The 18,111-nt window shown below is 46.7% G+C and overlaps 2 protein-coding genes across 2 annotated transcripts in view; one reads left to right on the forward strand and one right to left on the reverse strand.

The window, feature by feature from the left end:
• The window catches only part of LOC146174520 (uncharacterized), a 186,048-nt gene that overhangs the window by 118,523 nt on the left and 49,414 nt on the right, over nucleotides 1-18,111 (reverse strand). The gene's annotated exons all lie outside the window — the stretch shown is intronic.
• Nucleotides 1-18,111, forward strand: part of LOC146174523 (uncharacterized) — a 30,537-nt gene that overhangs the window by 9,775 nt on the left and 2,651 nt on the right. Inside the window, exons 2-3 of the mRNA XM_084583647.1 lie at nucleotides 7,840-7,908; nucleotides 7,995-8,061. Of these exons, the coding sequence (XP_084439773.1) occupies nucleotides 7,840-7,908; nucleotides 7,995-8,061 (136 nt within the window). The remainder of the gene's footprint in view (nucleotides 1-7,839; nucleotides 7,909-7,994; nucleotides 8,062-18,111) is intronic.

Below are 18,111 nucleotides of genomic sequence, written 5' to 3' on the forward strand. Positions count from 1 at the left end.
GGTGCAGCCATCCATACAGCAGACACTTGAACAGCGTAGACGGTAGCAGGAGAAGAGATGAACAGGGTCAGGAAATCTCTTTGTCTATACACAATGATATTTTAGTGTGAAAAAAAAAATAACACATGTTTCGTATCACAATATTACATAGCATACACAGCGTCACTTACAAGAACATCTCTAAAACACTTTTGTATGGCATCGACAGGATGCCTATTTGATTTAGATTTAGAGAATTGAGTATGAATGGTAGCATATACTTTATTTCTTGCTATCTGTAAATTCTACGACCGAAGAGAATAAACAATGTTTTTGACGTCTAAATGGGTATGTATTCGTATTTTTCGTCAGATCTGTGAAGTTTATAAATGTGTCTATATTGAGCATCCTATTTTAATTGAAAAGTGGCCCGCCCGGCCTGTATGTTTAAAAAATGAAGTATTTTCCACAATGCGGATAGCACTCTTTTGGATCCTAATTTAGGTGTATGCACAGGCTAATTACGTGGCCTGGATGATATACCCAGTTTGGGGAAAAGGTGAGGGAACGCCAGCGTGCTATATGGGTACAAGCAGAGGGTAAGCTTCTATTGGACTCCACTATAGAAAAATAACAAAATAAATATCATTAGCCTCCATGGGGGCGCAGTGACTAGGGCGTTTGCAACTGCGTTGGGCGTATGCGCAGGCTAAAACATGGCCTTGAGGACGCACACAGGTTGGGGAAGGGGTACAAAAACGCCCGTGTACTATAAGAGTTCACGTAAAGAAATTTGCCGCTGTACGCCGCTGTATATTCCGAGGAAGGCACTGTATATCACTGTGTAGCGGTGGTGGAGAGTAAATACGGATAGCCCTCTTTTGGATCCTAATTAGTCTGGTTATGTTTGACTGAGTTGTACTCTCCCGCAACAATACGCAGTACATTAGCTGGGAGCTAAACAGGCCATTATATAAAAGCTTCCTCATAATTCCTGAGGGTTGAGACGGTTTTTATTCCGAAGGCCTACGATCTTGCTTTATTTTTGCGACAAAAAATTAACATGCTCCTTCCAGGACATATGCTCGGAAAAGGAAACACCAAGAATTTTCGCGCATGTTTCTTGCTTAAATGTGTACGGGCCGAAGTTATGTTAAATGGAATTAAAGGCAAGATTCTAGGAGCTCGAAACGAAATACATTATGTTTTGGATACAGTTAATGTCAGTATTTTTCCTACACCATTCATGCAGACTACGTCCAAAAATCCTGCATCTGCTTGTATTTAGTCAAAATTTTACAATGCCAAGAGACTAGTGTCAACGGCATGAATTGAACATTGGCCACCTTGGTGAGCTTCTACAAGGTCTTTTATGTGAAGAAGGAAAAGAGTTCGGCCTAAAATGCTCTTTTGAGGAACACTGGATTTACTTTTCATTGACAATAGTTTGTTCTAGTGTGTTCAAACATACTGACTGCGACCTCCTAGATAGGAGCGAATAGATTGGTGTGTAACACCTCGAAAACCGTATTTCTCCAGTGTTTCTTACAATATTATATGCTTGGCGCGGTCAAAAGCTTTGCTGAAATATTCGTATACTTCCAAAGTTTCGAGTTGTCTCAAAATTGGCTTATATTGTCTCTGTTTTTTATTAAAACCGTATTTAGTGTTAAACGGTACTTGGTGAATCCAATCTGATGATCTTTTATCAGATTGTGCTCTCTTGAGAAGCTTTCGATGCGAGTGTTGATAACCTTTTCACGTCCTTTCGAGAAAACGGGAAGGGTGGAGACCGGCCGATGCATGCTTAAATTCTTTTCTCCTCCTTTGCGTATAACTGTGACTCGGGTAACTTGCATATTAGTATAGAAAACGCCAGTTTATAGAACCAAGGTAAATGTAAGCGTTAATGCAGGCGCAATAATATCGAGAACATAATTTATTGGCCTTATCTCTATTCAACCTAAATCATGACACCGTCTGTTTTTAGCCCTTGAAAATGAGCGTTACCTCTGACACATTTGTGGGCTTAAGAAATAGGGTGTGCGATAATGTTTGCGCAGAAGATGCTGCTTGTGGATGAAAGGTAGTTACACCTATGTTTACAAAAAAGTGTTAAAATGGTCTGAAAGCTTTGTTCCACTGATTTCTACGTCGTCGATAACCAACCTCTAAATTACGCTTTACTGAGTATTCCTGTCTAATAACCTAATAAGCATGTTTCTTTCAAACCAAGTCAGCATGTTTGAAGCAGTGGGTATCAAATAAGCTCGAATAACAGTTGTTTCTATTTGTATACCCTTGTTCAATTTATTCCAAAATGACTTGAAATGGTTTAGTTTTTTGACGTCACGAGAATCAACGAAGGATATATATAGCTTGAGCTTTTGTTTGATAAGTCTTGCTAAGTTGAGAATAATCCATGGTTCACGCAACCGTTTTAGATCTATTATGTGTTTTAGTGGTAAACATTCAAAATTTTGTTCCTTAAATATTTTTAAAACTTGTACGATACATTGCTTCTGAAATTGTAACCATTTAACTCCAGTCGTTATGAATTGTCTGCCGAAAATATTCTAAGGTGTACGGTGTTAGTTAACGGTACCTAAAATGTTTCATAGTGTGTTGTCACTATGTCGTTCCATCAATAACAAATGGTCATATGGTGACTGATATCCGAACATATGAGACCTGATTTAAAATTTTCACAACATGAATTTGTAACAAAGTAAGTTTAATGTTGACGACGCTACAGGCGTTACACGTGTCGGGGTAGTAATGACATTCTGAAAGCTGTTGCAAAGTAATGCAAAAGTCTGTGGTGGGATTTATGTTTTTGAGACATCGATGTAGAAATCCCCTCCTTGTAAGTATTCAATCTAGTTTGCTTAGGAAAGCAAAAAGTCAATGAAATTTAGGAACGCGGCATATATCTACATCCGGCGATCTGTAAATAACAGAGAAAAGAATTATGCCCTTCTTGATACACACGGCTTCAAAGTCCGAGGTGCTGGTGATAAAATCATGTACAATTTTACAACCACTTAATCTAGTTGGAATAGACACGCGGCCGCCTCTTGTTTGCTTTTGATCTAATAAGTAATGGCAATACCCATTAAGCAAACACAAAGTAATCACATTCATCAGTGCACCATGTTGTGGCTAGGATCAATGCAACCAAATGGGAGTGCACATGCCGAAAGCAACTAGTGTAAGTCAGTATGCTCCCTGTTAACAGATCGCGTATTTAAATTACATTGTTTTAGTAATTTGTTCGCGTTTTTTGCAATCAGAACGCAACAAACTCCATCAGAGCGAATGCTTTTTGCATCCATCTTTCACAAAGAAACCATGTACGTTTGCGCACATACCTCTCAACTGCTTTCATTTATCTTAAGCAAGTCGTTTTTAATTGGAATCGGAGCCACTGAGGACGACTCCGTCTGGCACGCCAAAGTGGTGCCATTTTTTCTCCTCAGAAACCAACCGAAATGACGTTTCCATGCGGCAGCCTTTCCTAGCAGATTTTTCACTAAGAAAAATGATGATCGTTATTGTGTATAGGGTAATTATCCTAGTATCTCCCTCTGATTTCGAAACTAGTACCGATGCAGTGAGCCTTTTTTCGTGCCTTTTCCAGACCCATATGGCATTTCTCCCTCCGCTGAAACCGAACAACAATATTTTTTTCGTATTTTTCTTTTGTTGACACCCGTTCACACACGTCCACATCACTCTGTGATACGGGTTCATCGATAGCATTTTCAATCGTTTTTAGACGTCTGGAAATTCTTCATTTCCTTCTTCACTGACATCTTTGATTTCTAGATTTTTGATCCTGGTGCACTGCTGTGATTAAGAAGGGCCTGTTTTGGCTTTCGGCGAGATCTTTTTCAAGCATGTGAAGTTACTGTCACAGTCCATCGTTTTTCTTTTGCAGTGACTTCTTTTCATTCAGTCTGCTTTCAAGAAGCTTATTTGCCTCATCTAAGCCTTTGATTATGAAATCTACGCCCCGTTTCAGGTCATCCAGTTCACTAAGAAAACCGCGTTCTTCTCTTCGAAGGCTTCGCTCTATTTCTTTCTTAAATGCGTAGTTTTTGAGTTTAGTTTTTACCTAAGCTCTTTCACAGTCAGTGCAAGTTCCTTCGACATTTCACGCACAATTCGCTGTCCCTAAAATACACTCTAGGGCAATAGTGAAAGCAAAGACAAACTGAAGCTCTTACCTACTGACAAGAAATTCCCCTAACCTGCAAAGGGCAGAAAAATTGGTTAGCCACTGAGCGCAAAGCTGTCACTGCTGCCAAGTACCGAGTATGTGATCCTAGTTTGCTTTATATAGCCACGAAATGGTTACATATTTTCAAGACATTGTGTACCTCGTGCAGCTGTCTTCTAAAGACCGCACAATCACCGTACGAAGAATCCACGGGCCAGTATAATGATCGCGTTGTCGGTATGGTAAGCTATTGATACATCAGTGCTGTGATTGCAAAGGGCAGAACTGGTTAATTACTGCGCGCAAAGCTCTCACTGCTTCCAAGTGAAACAAGCCGCTCCTGTAGGAAGCGAGAGAAAATTGTTTTCCTAAGTCTCGTGATGTCTGGCTTGTTACCCTACGTTTCGGTTGCGGTACTCGGATGACGGTAAATACAGATTGGCATACAGCAATAGGTGTATATCGAGGCTTGTTCTTTGGTCATTTCGTTTCACAAATATCGCTTTGCGAGCTAAAGTATCTTTATTCTAACAAATAGTCGTTCCTCATTTGGTGTGTTACGTTCAGTAGTTCAGTTCAGTCGTTCAGTCGTGACCGACTCTTCGTGACCCTATGGACCATATCACGCCACGCCTTCCGGTCTCTCACTGCCCTCCTAACATCCTTCATCTGTAGCGCCTTCATCTGTAACTTCATCTGTAGCGCCTCGAGGATGCCATCTAACCATTGCGATCGCTGCCTACCCCTTCTCCGGTGCCCATCAACCTTCCCCAGCATGAAATCTTTATCCAGCGACTCCTCTCTTCTCATCAGATGACCAAAGTAGCTGAGCTTTAACTTTAGAATTTGACCCTCCAATGAGCAGTCAGGGTTTATGGTCGACAATATCGACTGATTTGATCTTCTGGCCGTTAAAAGGAACTCTCAAAAGTCTCCGCAAGCACCACAACTCAAAAGCGTCAATTCTTCGGCGGTCAGCGTTCTTCACAGTCCAACTCTCGCATCCGTACATCTAAACTGGAAAGACCATAGCACGACTTATACGAATCTTGGTTGGCAGTGTAATGTCTCTGCTCTTTACTAGGCGGTCAAGGCTAGCCATGGCTCGCTTTCCCAGAAGCAGACGTCTCCTAATTTCATGGCTCCAATCTCCTTCATAGGTAATCTTGGAGCCCAAGAAGAGAAAATCTGTCACAGCTTCAATTTCTTCCCTCGAAGCGCCAGTACTTGATAGGGCAAGACGCCACGATTTTTGTCTTTTTAATGTTCGGGTTAAGCCCAAACTTCTCACTCTCGTCTTTTACGCGCATCAGAAGTCTCTTCAGTTCCGCTTCACTTTTGCGATTAAAGTGGTATCATCCGCATATCAAATGTTGTTGAAACGTTTCCCAGCAATCTTCACTCCAGCTGAAGAACCGTCCAGGCCGGCCTTCCTCAAGATGCACTCAGCATATAGGTTAAATAGGCAGGGCGACAGTAAGCAGCCTCGTCTCACTCCTTTCTCAATCGGAAATCAATCCGTAAGACCATGTCCAGTTCTGACTGTGGCCTCTTGTCCTTCATACAGGTTGCTGAGGAGACAGATGAGGTGAATTGGGGCTCCCATCTCTTGGAGAGCTTGCCACAATCTGCTGTGATCTCCGCATTCAAACGCTTTCGTATAATAAACAAAGCAGAAGTATATGGGTTTCTGGAACTCTCGTGCTTTTTCCATGATCCAGCGAAGGCTGGCAATCTGGTCTCTAGTTCCTCTGCCCTTGTGAAACCCAGCTTGCACGTCCGGAAGCTCCCGATCCACTTACTGCCGCAGCCTACCTTGGAGGATTTTCAACATCACCTTGCTAGCATGTGAAATAAGCGTGATTGTGCGGTATGTGGAACAATCTGTGGCACTGCCTTTCTCTGGAATGGGGATGTAAACTGACCTCCTCCAATCCTTTGGCCACTGCAGGGTTGTCCAAATTTGCTGACATCATGTATACAGAATGTTAACAGCATCGTCATGGTTGAGGCTTTGAAGTAACTCAGCTGGAATGCCATCAATTCCGCTAGCTTTGTTCTTAGCAAGGCTGGCTAAGCCCCATTCAACTTCACTCTTCAGGATGCCCGGCTCAAGATCAGTAATCACAACCGGCTTATGTTGGGTTTGCACATCCGGGTCCTTCTTGTACAGTTCTTCTGTGTATTCCTGCCACCTCTTCTTTATCGCTGAGGCTTCAGTGAGGTCTCTGCCTCGTTTGTCTTATATCACGCCCAGCTTAGCACAGAAGCTTCTTTTGATATCTTTGATTGTCTTATGCAGAGCTCCTGTGTTCCTCAATTGGCTGTTGGCCTCAACTGCTTGGCACTCTATGTTCAGGAAGGCATTCTAATCTCTTCTTGATATTTTCTGAAAATCCGCATTGAGAACCCTTTATCTTTCTCTTTCCCCATAACTTTTGCCATCCTCCTTTCCACAGCTATTTGCAAAGCCTCTTCAGATAACGAGCTTGCTTTCTTGCATTTCTTTTGCTTTGGAACTACCTTAGTAGCAACTACTTTTATTATATCACGAACATCAGTCCACATCTATTCCGGCTCTCTGTCTCCTATATCTTATTCTTGAAATCGATTCCTCCCTTCCACAGCCTATTCTGATGGAATTTGATCCAGATCATACCTGAAAGGCTTTCTAGTTTTCTGCGTTTTCCTTAATCGAAGCATAAATTTGGCAACAAGAAGCTGATGATCGGTGGCACAATCGGCCACGCCTTGTTTTTACTGCTTGTATAGCGCTTCTCCATCTCTGGCGGCAATGATAAGGATCAATCTGATTCCTGTACAGACCGTCCGGTGAAGTCAATGTGTACAGGCGCCTCTTGTGCTGTTGGTATTCGCTATGGTCAGGTTGTTTTCTGGACAAAACTCTACAAGCCTCTGCCCAGCTTCATTTGGCTCTCACCAAGACCGAACTTGCCTGTATTTCCGGATATTTCGTCTTCCTTAGCATTCCAGTCTCCTATGAGAAAAACGACGTCTGATGATGGAGTGCGGTCTATAAGGCATTGCAGGTCAGCATAAAATCTCTCAACATCAGCTTCTGCAGCAGCAGTGGTTGGTGCATAGACTTCGATAACTTTTATGTTGAAAGGGTGACCTTGGATCCGAAGTGAAATCATTCGGTCGTTTTTGGGGTTGTACCCTTGACTGCTTTGCCCGTTCTTCTATTTACTATGAGAGCAACCACATTCCTTCTCCTAGATTCGTGTCCGCAATAAAAGACATAATGATCGCCGAAATTAAATTCTCCCGTTCCGGTCCACTTGAGCTCGCTCATACCGAAGATATCAATGTTCAATCGGTCCATTTATCGCTTGACGACATCCAGTTTGCCTTGCAACAGCGGGCTTTCCGTTCGCTTCCCGACACATGCACAACTGAGCGTCCTTTTGGCTTTAGCCCAGCCGCTTCATTCGTCCTGGAGCTACTAGGAATAGCCCTTTGTACATCGCAGTAACATGCTCGATGCCTTCCAACTTGGGGGCTCATCTTCCTGCGCCATATCATTAATGTTACTGTGACTGGTCATAGGGCTTTCTTGGCAGGAAATACTGGAGTGGGTTGCCATTACCTTTTCCACTGAACCACATTTTTTTCAGAACTCTCTGCCGTGGCATGTCTATCTTGGGTGGCCCTACACAGCAGAGCTCACGACTTCATCGAGTTTCGTAAGCCCCTCCGCCACGACAATGCAGTGATCCATGAAGGGAATTTGGTGTGTTAACTGCGCAATTGTGCTGTCATTCACTTGCAGGGCAGTATCGAGAAGACCAAGAAGACAAAGAGGATATGCGACAGCACTGAATGAGTGTGTACAGACGGTAAGAGTGTAATGCTTTCGTAGTTAATGCTCCGACTGCTATGAGTCGCGTTAAGTCTAGATATGGAACGCCGAAAAGTACACAACAAAATTCATTGTTTATTTATTATATAGCTGCTACATTTATAAAGCGGGAATTCAACATTCCCCTAGCCCACACGACGCGTCGAGCGCCCTCTCTCTCTTTCACGGGGACCCCACATCTTTCTCCTCCTGGCCTCCTTCCCTCGGAGATGTGGCGGAGAGGCTGTAGTGAGAGAAGTGGTATAGCGCGTCGGGCAGCCCCTATTTTCTCCTCCCCTCTCATATCTGCGAAGCCATATCGATCCTCAGAGATGATTCCGCGTCACTGGAGCGCGCGGATGCTGGTACGACACCGACGAAGAATGTTGGGCACTCCCAATAAACAGCTTGTTCCGCCAGCTGGGCTTCGGTGTTCCGTTCTCCCCTGCCATGGATGTGGTCTGAGCGAGCGGCGAGGCATTTGGCTTTTATAGCGGAAAAGCATGAGCAAGCACTTAGTGCAAAACGGCGAAAAAATGCCGGGATAATAAAGCATAGGACATTGTGGGTATACAACAGGAATCACGTGCTGAGGGGTATTTGGATACGTAATTATAGAACCCAGGTTTAGTTTTGGAAATGCGGTTTTTGTTCTTAAAAGCAGAGGTACAATCCATATTACAAATATATCGTAGAGCTATCCAACGATTAGCACTGGGTGCTCACGGCAAAACCACAAATGAGGCGGTACAGGGAGCTTTGGCTGTATATCTTTAGAAATACGGAACGCTGAGAGTAAAATAATATTGTTCCGAAACCGAAAGCGGCACAAGACAGGCGCCAGTCGATAGACAAGCCAAAAGTAGGAGGCCTAAAAACAGTTTATTTATTTAAACATGCGTTTATTTTTGGTGTAACCAAAAATAAATGCCTGTCGTTTATGCTCTATTATGAAGCTGTCTGATTTAACAAACGCGATATAAAGATAAGTTCGTGCCGAAACCCGGGATGTACGCCGAGACCAAACTAAGGCAACTGCCAGTACTGGAGGCGACTACTAACGAAGTAAAAGCCATTTGCTACCCCGAAGCCGTCACTCAGTGCTACCACAGTGCAGCGACATGGAACGACACAAAGCGAAAAGAACAGCTCTTCGGTCTCAGAAGAGCCAACTCTTTTTCGATATTGACTCCTGCATGATTAGCCGCATGAACAATGTAAAAGTATTCAGTGAGACTTATCACTCTGCAGACCCATCTGAACGAAGTTAACGTCTCTGTCGAGACGCTAGTGCCAAAGAAAGAAGCTGAAAAGGACAACATCGAATTTGTCGAGTATGACGACCAGAGCGTTGCATACATCGCGAAGCTCCAAGAGGATATTAAAGAAGTTCAAGGAAAGAGGGAGCCGAAAAAGCATTACTATATCCAATGCCGCAACCACGACGAACGAGGCCTGCCAAGTGAAGCTTCCAAGGTTAGAGTGCCTAATCTTTGACGGCAAAGAAGTGTCATAGCTAGAATTTTAAGAGCAGTTCGAACAAATGATTCATAAGAACAACCGCCTGACGACCTTGTATAAATTGGGATAACTAAAGTCGGTGGTGTCAGGCGAAGCGGCGAGAATGATAGAGGTCCTCCCTCCCACATCGCAGTGCCATGAAGACGCCATATTGCTGCTCCCCATACGTTTCGGCAAAGCGGACGTCATCGTGCAAGCGCACATTAGTGCGCTCTTGGACCTCGAGCCTGTGAGGAGCGCCGAAGACATGCACTCCTCCGGTGATTATACGATACACTTGTCTCCCGGATGCGCGACCTGCAGATGCTTAGCCAGAAGCAGGAAACTTAAGGAACAGTGCTTTTCCCCTTCGTACATCGCGCGCTACGAAAGAATTATTGCTAGATTTCCATCGAACCATGCCGAAGGAGGGTTTTTGGAAACCGTACCACAGAGTCCGGCAGGAGGAGGAATTTCGCTTCGTAACTACGACGCACCAGGAGAGTCAACAGAAAGAGTAAGTCACAAAAGGTATGCTGTCATCACTTTCTAAGCGTGCTGACTTTCTGAGGATTGACCCCAGCCTTCTTCCTGTTACCCTGGAAGACCAGCCAACAGGCTACCGAACCAGTCACCAGCATCAAGGGCTCCTACCTGAACAAGGTCTACTGGCGGACCCCATTTGATCTCGGGAGGCATCGATGCTGACAATAGCCCAGCCTACAGCACTGGTTGTTTTCGTCCAACCCCGTGGGCCCCCTGCTTCCATGGACGACCGGATGAAGATGCGCGAGACTGGATTGACCTTTTCGACCGTGTGGTTAAACGGCTGGAACAACGCTGTGAAACTTGGCAAGTCTACTTTGTTCTTCAAGGACATGCCCGAGTGTGGTTCGAAAGTCACGAGACTTCTTTGAAGGATTGGGAGATTTTCAAAGCACAATTTTTTATTGCTTTTGCAAGCCCTGTCCGAAAAGAAAGAGCTCAGGCACTGCTCCAATCAAGGATTCAACTACCAAATGAGCCCGTCCTGGTCAATGTAGAGGAGACGAAGCTCCTGTTTCACCGCGCCGACCTTAACATGACCGTAGGTGAGAGAGTAATATCACCGAGACGTTAAAGAGTCGCTTTTTGCAGGACTTGACCGGAACCCGCCGAAAACTGCGGAAGAATTTGAAAGTGAAGCATCGACCATCGAGAAGACGTTGGACACCCGGATGCGTCCCTACGAGCGACCACTATTCAAGCCACTACCCCAGCGCATCTGCTAGTAGAGAGAACCTTCGGGACCTCATCCGGGAGATCGTGCGACAGGAGCTCCGCCAATTGCTGCCATCATCGCAGCAATCCCAGATGACGAAGCTCGCGGACGTCGTCCGTGAAGAAGTCCAGCAGGCGCTGGGCGTTCCTAAAGGGACAGCTGCGGCATTCCAGCACAACAGTCAACAAAGATCAGCTATGCGGCTGCATTAGTCGCCCTGCGACCCGACGTGATGACTTGTCAAGCCCTCGCTGCTACCGTCCTGCTCCTGAGAGCCGCCCTTGGTCCTCTCCCGCCAAGCCTACCAACGCACCCCAAGCCCTCGGAAGTGCGACGCCTGGAGGACACTGAACAACCGGCCATTATGCTTCCACTGTGGTGAGGCCGCCACATTCTGCGTCACAGCCCGTACCGACGAATCGGTCTCTGCGGATTTGCTGTCGATGCTCCATGACCACGCCCAGGTGAACGACCGCAAGAAATCGGCAACTATCTGCGTAGCGATGAGATTGCGCCTCCAAGCCGTCGGCTCAGGTCTCGATCGCCGTACAGGGCCCGCTTTGCGTCGCCAGGCCGTAACTACAATGAGAGTGTGCGCGGAAGGTCCTCAAGCCCGCGAAGAGGAAACTAAACAAAGCATCCTTTGGAGGTGAGGTTGCTTCATGGCGAAAATACGAAGATCCTCCATCGTCGACGATGAGTGACAATGACGCAGCCATTAAAAAGCCGATCCACAAGACGACAACGTCGACGGGATCACGACCAGACTTATAGTTGACATCGCCGCCCAGCGACGTTAGGACGATGTGCCCCGGCCACGACCTCAGCGCAAGACAAAGCAGAGATCGAACACCGAAGCCAACGTACAATACTAGGACGTGAACAAGCTACCTTGAGGTCGCTGTTGACGAACGCACGGTTACCGCCTTAGTGGAGACCGGTGCCGAGTACTCGGTCATCAGTGGAGCTTTTGCCGCCCAGCTCAAGAAAGTGATGACCACTCGGGACGGCCCGCTAATCCGCACCGCTGGTGGTAACCTTATTACGCCGTAGGGCGATGCACCGCAAGGGTTGTAGTAAATGGACTTACCTACCCTACCAGCTTCGTCATCCTACAGCACTGTTTCCGCGATGTGATTCTGGGCATAAATTTTCTGAACAAACATCGAGCGATCATCGACCTCCGATCCAAACTCATCAAGCTTTCGACCGACAAAGCCATGCCTGCTACGAGAACTTCGACGCATCATGGCGCTCTCAATTACCTCGATGGAGAATTGACCATACCGCCCCGATCAAGCGTCATCGTCCCTGTGGTTACAACAGAAGTCGAAATCACGGAAGTGGTTGTCGAAGCAGACACTCAGTTGTTAAAGGATAGATGACTTGGCATTGCAAGAGGCATCGTCTGTTTCGTCATGGACAAGCTGATGTGCTCATCACGAACTTCACCGACGAATACCGACACCTTAACAAGGGCATGACGATTGCTTTCCTTGACGAGCTAACGTACACCCGGGAAGCCTTCGCCCGCAACATCCAACTTGAAGACGATGCACCCAACCGAGCCAAGCAGCCCAGTTTAGACATTAACCCGGCGCTCCCCCGAGACAGACAAGACCGGATTCGCACTCTTCTTGGAAACTACAGCGAGTGCTTTTCTTCAGCGTCGAAGGTGCGGCAAACTCCGTTGGCAAAGCATCGCATCATCACGGACGAAAATGCTCGACCGCTACTTCAAAGCCCCTACCGTGAATCGCCACGAGAAAGCCAAGCCATACGCGATTGAGTTGAGGAAATGCTTCGTGATGACGTGATTCAGCTCTCCAACAGCCCCTGGGCGGCACCAGTCGTTTTGATGAAGAAGACAGCACACTTCACTTCTGAGTTGATTACCGCCGCTTGAATAGCATAACTAAGAAGGAGTTCTACCCAATTCTCCGCATCGACGACACTCTGGAACGGCTATGCAATGCAAGGTACTTCTCATACATGGACCTGAAGAGCGGATATTGGCAAATTGAGGTCGACGAAGCAGATCGCGATAAGACCGCATTCATCATACCGGACGGCCTTTTTGAGTTCAAGGTGATGCCATTTGGCCTCTGCTCTGCACCAGCCACGTTTCGACGAGTAATGGACACAGCCCCACAGCCCTGACAGGCTTGAAGTGGCAAATTTGTTTGTTATATTTGGACGACGTTGTTGTCTTTTCGTCAAACTTTCAAGACCCCCTATAACGACTGCAGGCAGTGCTGGAAGCCATCAAGTCATCGGGACTAATGCTAAAAGCAGAGAAATGCCATTTCGCCTACGAAGAACTGCGGTTCCTATGTCACATCTTTAGCAAGGATGGTATTCGTCCAGACCCGGAAAAACAGCTGAAATCGCACAATCCCCACCGCCTGCCGACAAGAACGCTGTGCGCCGATTTCTTGGGCTGTGCGCTTATTATCGACGGTTTGTCAGAAACTATTCGCGCTTCGTCGAACCGTTGACGCAGCTTACAAAGGCTGACAAACCCTTTAAATGGGAAGCGCCGCAAGGAGAAGCCTTCAACGAAATTAAGCGCTGCCTGCAATGCCCTCCTGTACGTGGCCACTTTGATGAAAACGCCGAGACTGAAATTCAAACCGACGCGAGCAGTGTGGGTCTAGGAGCCGTTCTCGTCCAGAAGAGCGCCGGACAGGAGAAAGTAATCGCCTACGCTAGCAGGTCCCTCACAAAAGCCGAAGTCAATTACTCGGCGACCGAGAAGGAACGCCTTGCGATCATCTGGGCTACTTCTAAGTTTCGTCCATACCTATACGGCTGACCATTCAAGGTGGTAAGCGACGATCACGCTCTCTGCTGGCTGGCTAATTTGAAAGATCCCTCCGGAAGCCTTGCCAGATGGAGCCTACGATTTCAAGAATTTGACTGTAGTCTATAAGTCGGGCCGAACACTATCCGACGCAGACTGCTTATCCCGCGCTCCCGTCGGCTCTCCCCCGAAGTACGATGACGATGACGCCTTTTTGGTACCGCTAAGCACTAGCAGTTTCGCAGAACAACAGCGATCAGACCCTGAGCTGAAAGCGCTAGCCGATTACTTGAAAGGAAAGACCGCTTCCCCTCCTGGTGTGTTCAGGCGACATTTATCGTCATTCGCGTTAAGCAATGGCCTCCTCGTGAAGTAGAACTTTGCACCCAACAGGACCGCGCAGCTTCTTGTAGTGCCTAGAAACGTCCGGCAGGAAATTCTGCAGGCGTTGCACAATGAGCCCACAGCAGGCCATCTCGGATTTGCGCGCACGTTGCGTCGATTCAAGGAGAAGTATACTGGCCGCGACTGCCTGCCGAAGTTGCCCACTACGTGAAGACGTGTCGTGAGTACCAACGACGCAAGACGTCGCCGATCAGACCAGCAGGACTACTAAATCCGATTCTGCCCCCAACCTCGCCCTTTCAACAAATTGGGATGGACCTTCTCGGCCCCTTTTCATCTTCATCTGCGGGTAACAAGTGGATCATCGGGGCCACTGACTACCTTACCCGATATGCCGAAGCAAAAGCACTGCCCTATGATACTACGGCAGACGTCGCCAAGTTTTTGTCGAAGACATTCTCTTGCGAAACGGCACCCCAGAAGTTGTCATCACGGACAGGGGAACGGCATTTACGGAAGAGCTGACGCAACCCATCCTAGAATGCAGTCATACAAGTCATCCTTAAGACAAATAGACTTAAGGAGCATCTCAACAAAACTATGGCGGATATGATTGAAATGTGCGTCGACGCCGTGCACAGGACATGGGACGCCATTCTACCCTACATCATCTTCGCGCATAATACCGCAGTCCAGGAGACAACCAGGTCGACCCCGTTCAGCCTTGTGTACGGCAAGGAGCCCACGACGATGCTTGACGCAATGCTGCCACACGTAACCGATGGGGATAACCTGGACGTCGCCGCCTACCTGCAACGTGCATAGAAAGCCCGAGGACTCGCCCAAATGCACAATAAAGATCAGCAACGAACCGACCCCCGACTTTAAAACTTACGACGACGCGATGCTTAGTACAAGCCGGGAGATAAAGTCTGGGTTTGGACGCCTATTCGCCGCCGTGGACTGAGCGAAAAGCGTTTACGCCGATACTGCGGCCTTTACAAGGTGCTTCGCCGACTAGGACAATTGAACTACGAGGTCGTTCCCGACGGCGCAGCAGCATCGCAGCGGCGCCGAGCTCATCCAGAAATTGCGCATGTTGTACGCCTTAACCCATATTATGCGCGCTAAAGGCTATTTATGTTTGCTTTGCAATGTTTATGTTAATTCATGTATGTTTATTTTGAAACATCGAGGCGATGTTTTTAAGGAGGGGAGTAGTGCCGCGAACTGTTTAAATCTTTATTTGTTCCTGTTCGACAGCCCCTGGCGTGCGGCCTCATCATTGTTATTCTGGCGCACTTATCAGTTCTGTATCCCGTGTTGGTTCATGCTCGTTGTCACGATACGACCCGTTATCATTATCTTTGTCACGAACGATGCTCCGAGATGTCTCCCGAAGATTTCGATCACTCCCGTATGTTTCTACAATGTTCCAGGTTGTGCTACTAGCAGTTTTCGACGTTATTAAGATTGTTCTGAGGAGCCTTTAAATTGAGCGTTGACGAGTGTGACGGGCATTTTTTGTTCGACGACCGACTAGCACGTTTGTTGCTATCGCCGCTGCCGAGTTTCCTAGTGCGTTTGCGGGCGCAAGTCAGCCATATAAAGAGATTCTTCAGTTCAATCACCGACTCTTCTTTTGTGTCAACGACCTTGTCACCACCACGTGACAATATTGACTTGCTTAACAGCTCAGAGCACTACTGGGAACTTTTAACGGGAAGAACCAAGGAGCTCAATGGGTACTGCGAGCTGTGAGGACACGATTTGAGTGTTGTATTCGATGCCCAGTAGGGTACAAGACTTGTGACTAGCAATGCAGGCAAATCACTGCTCTTCGCATATCGCTTGCCAAGATAGAAACTGCAAACTGCTTGGAACGATTCTGGACTCTCGAGTAGATCGGAGTCACGGACGATGACAGCTGTGTGGAGCACAAGCTGCTTGATTTTTTCGAAGAAATTATCAGGCGCAGTGGCTGCAGATACGAGGTAGCCCTTCCATGGAAGGAGAGTATAGATTCACATGACAACAAAGAAGTTGCCGAAAAACGGTTGTCACAACTGACAAACCGCCTCCGAAAAACTGATCTCTTGGATGCGTATGACGCTGTCATCAGACAGTATTGCATTGCAGGCATAGTTGAACCTGTTGTAGAAAAAAAGGAAGAGGGAAAGTTGATTTACTGCATGCCCAATCTGCCCGTGTTTTGCGAAACGATATTGCGAGTAGCGTTTGACGTTTCATCGCAGGGACAGAAGGCAAAATCTCTGAATCAAAACCTCGAAAGTGGCCCGAATCTGTCAGCAGACCTTGTAGAATAAGGTATGTTGCTGGGCGAGTTGGTTATTCATTGTCATAGAAAGAACGCTATAGCTGACGACGGACCAGGAAGAGGAGGACACACACACATGCGCTCACTAACAACATTATTTTGGAAGACCGCCGATCCGCGCCTTATATACATACACAAAGACTAAAAGTGAGCATGAGCACGGTTATCAGAGCTCAAACATCCAAGAAAGGGCATCTGATATTGAGCACTGCTACTAAATTAAATTTCAGAATCCGCAAAATAGCTTTGGTAGCTGACATCAAATAGGCATTGTTGCAAATCGAGATCAGAGAGAACGACAGAGAGGCATTGCGCTTTCTGTGGCACCATGCAAAACCGGATGCAAATGAACCAACAGGCGAGGTACAGACTTAGCAACTGAATCGAGTTCCCTTCGGAACCACCGCCAGTCCTTTCTTTTTGACAGCGACTTTCCATCATCATTTGGCAATTAGGGAACGAGACTATCCAGATACTGCCTCGCTACTGGTGCACTGTTTGTATGTGGATGACCTTTTAACGGGAGTAGAAAACGAAGACGAAGCGCTGAAGATCTATGAAGAAGCGAATACAATATTCACGCGGCATCTATGAAACTGCACAAGTGGGCATTCAACAATTTGGCATTGAACAAGCGTTTTGTGGTGGATAACTGCGAAGCAAGACACCTAGAGCGCCTCCCAGGAGTTCTCAAATTGTTGGGATTGTAATGGAGCCCAAGCACAGATAGCCTCACATTCACCCCACTTCACAGCACAGCACAGAACTTTTAGGTACAAGCGCTAAACGGTCTGTGCTCAAGATTCCGGCGAGACTCAATGGCCCACTTGGATGGCCAGCTCCATTTTCTGTCCGGGAAAAGACTGTATTCCAGGAACTGTGGCAGAGAAATGTTGAATGGGTTGATATCCTACCGACGGTTCTAGACACGAAGTGGGTGCAGTGGTGTGAGGAACTAAATGAATTGGAAAGATTTCAAGTGGAGCGGTGCTATAAATCCGACACTGTCGAGCCTACCGCCAAAATCGTCTACACGTGTTTGCTGACGCTAGCCCTGTGGCATACAGAGCAGTGGCCCATATTTGCGTAACAGGTACGGATGGGATATCAACTTCGAGCATCCTAATCAGCAACTCAAGGGTAGCCCCTATTATACAACTGACTCTTCCAGACTAGAACTGATGGCGTGCGATCCAGACTGATCAATACATTATGAAGAGCCTGAAAAAACCACCGCAGGCGACGTATTTCTGGACTGAGTTGATGATAGCACTGCACTGGAGTGTAGGAGAGCCGTCATAATGAAAAAAATTTGTGAAAAATTGCGTAATGGAAATCCAGCGTCTTACGGACACCTCAACGTGGAGACATTGCCCAGAGTAAAAAAATCCGGCAGATATCTTGAGTCGAGGAGTTACAGCTGATCAGCTTGTTGACAGCTCTACCTGCTGGGAAGGAATGCACTGGATAAAGGCAATGGAAAACGAATGGCTCCAAGTCTCTTCTAAGGAACATTCCGACAATGGAGGACGAAAGACGAAGCATAGAAGTCCTTCAAGCGACGGGTTCCGCAGAAGGTCCTATGCTATTGGACACAGATCGATACAACTGCGCCACACGACTGTTCCGAGTGACTGCATGGGTATTTAGATACATCAAGGAGTTGCGATGTCTGAGCGAAAGCTTCCACTGACGGCGGTTTAACTGAATGAAGCCGAAATATACTGGATACGGCAAACTCAGCAAGAGGACCAGAAAAGAAAAATTGAGTGCATGACAAAAAGTCAACGCTTTCCCGCAG

The sequence above is a fragment of the Amblyomma maculatum genome, chromosome 11 (assembly GCF_055883805.1).
Source record: "Amblyomma maculatum isolate TAMU_Amacu chromosome 11, ASM5588380v1, whole genome shotgun sequence".
In the NCBI taxonomy this organism is placed as follows: Eukaryota; Metazoa; Arthropoda; class Arachnida; order Ixodida; family Ixodidae; genus Amblyomma; species Amblyomma maculatum.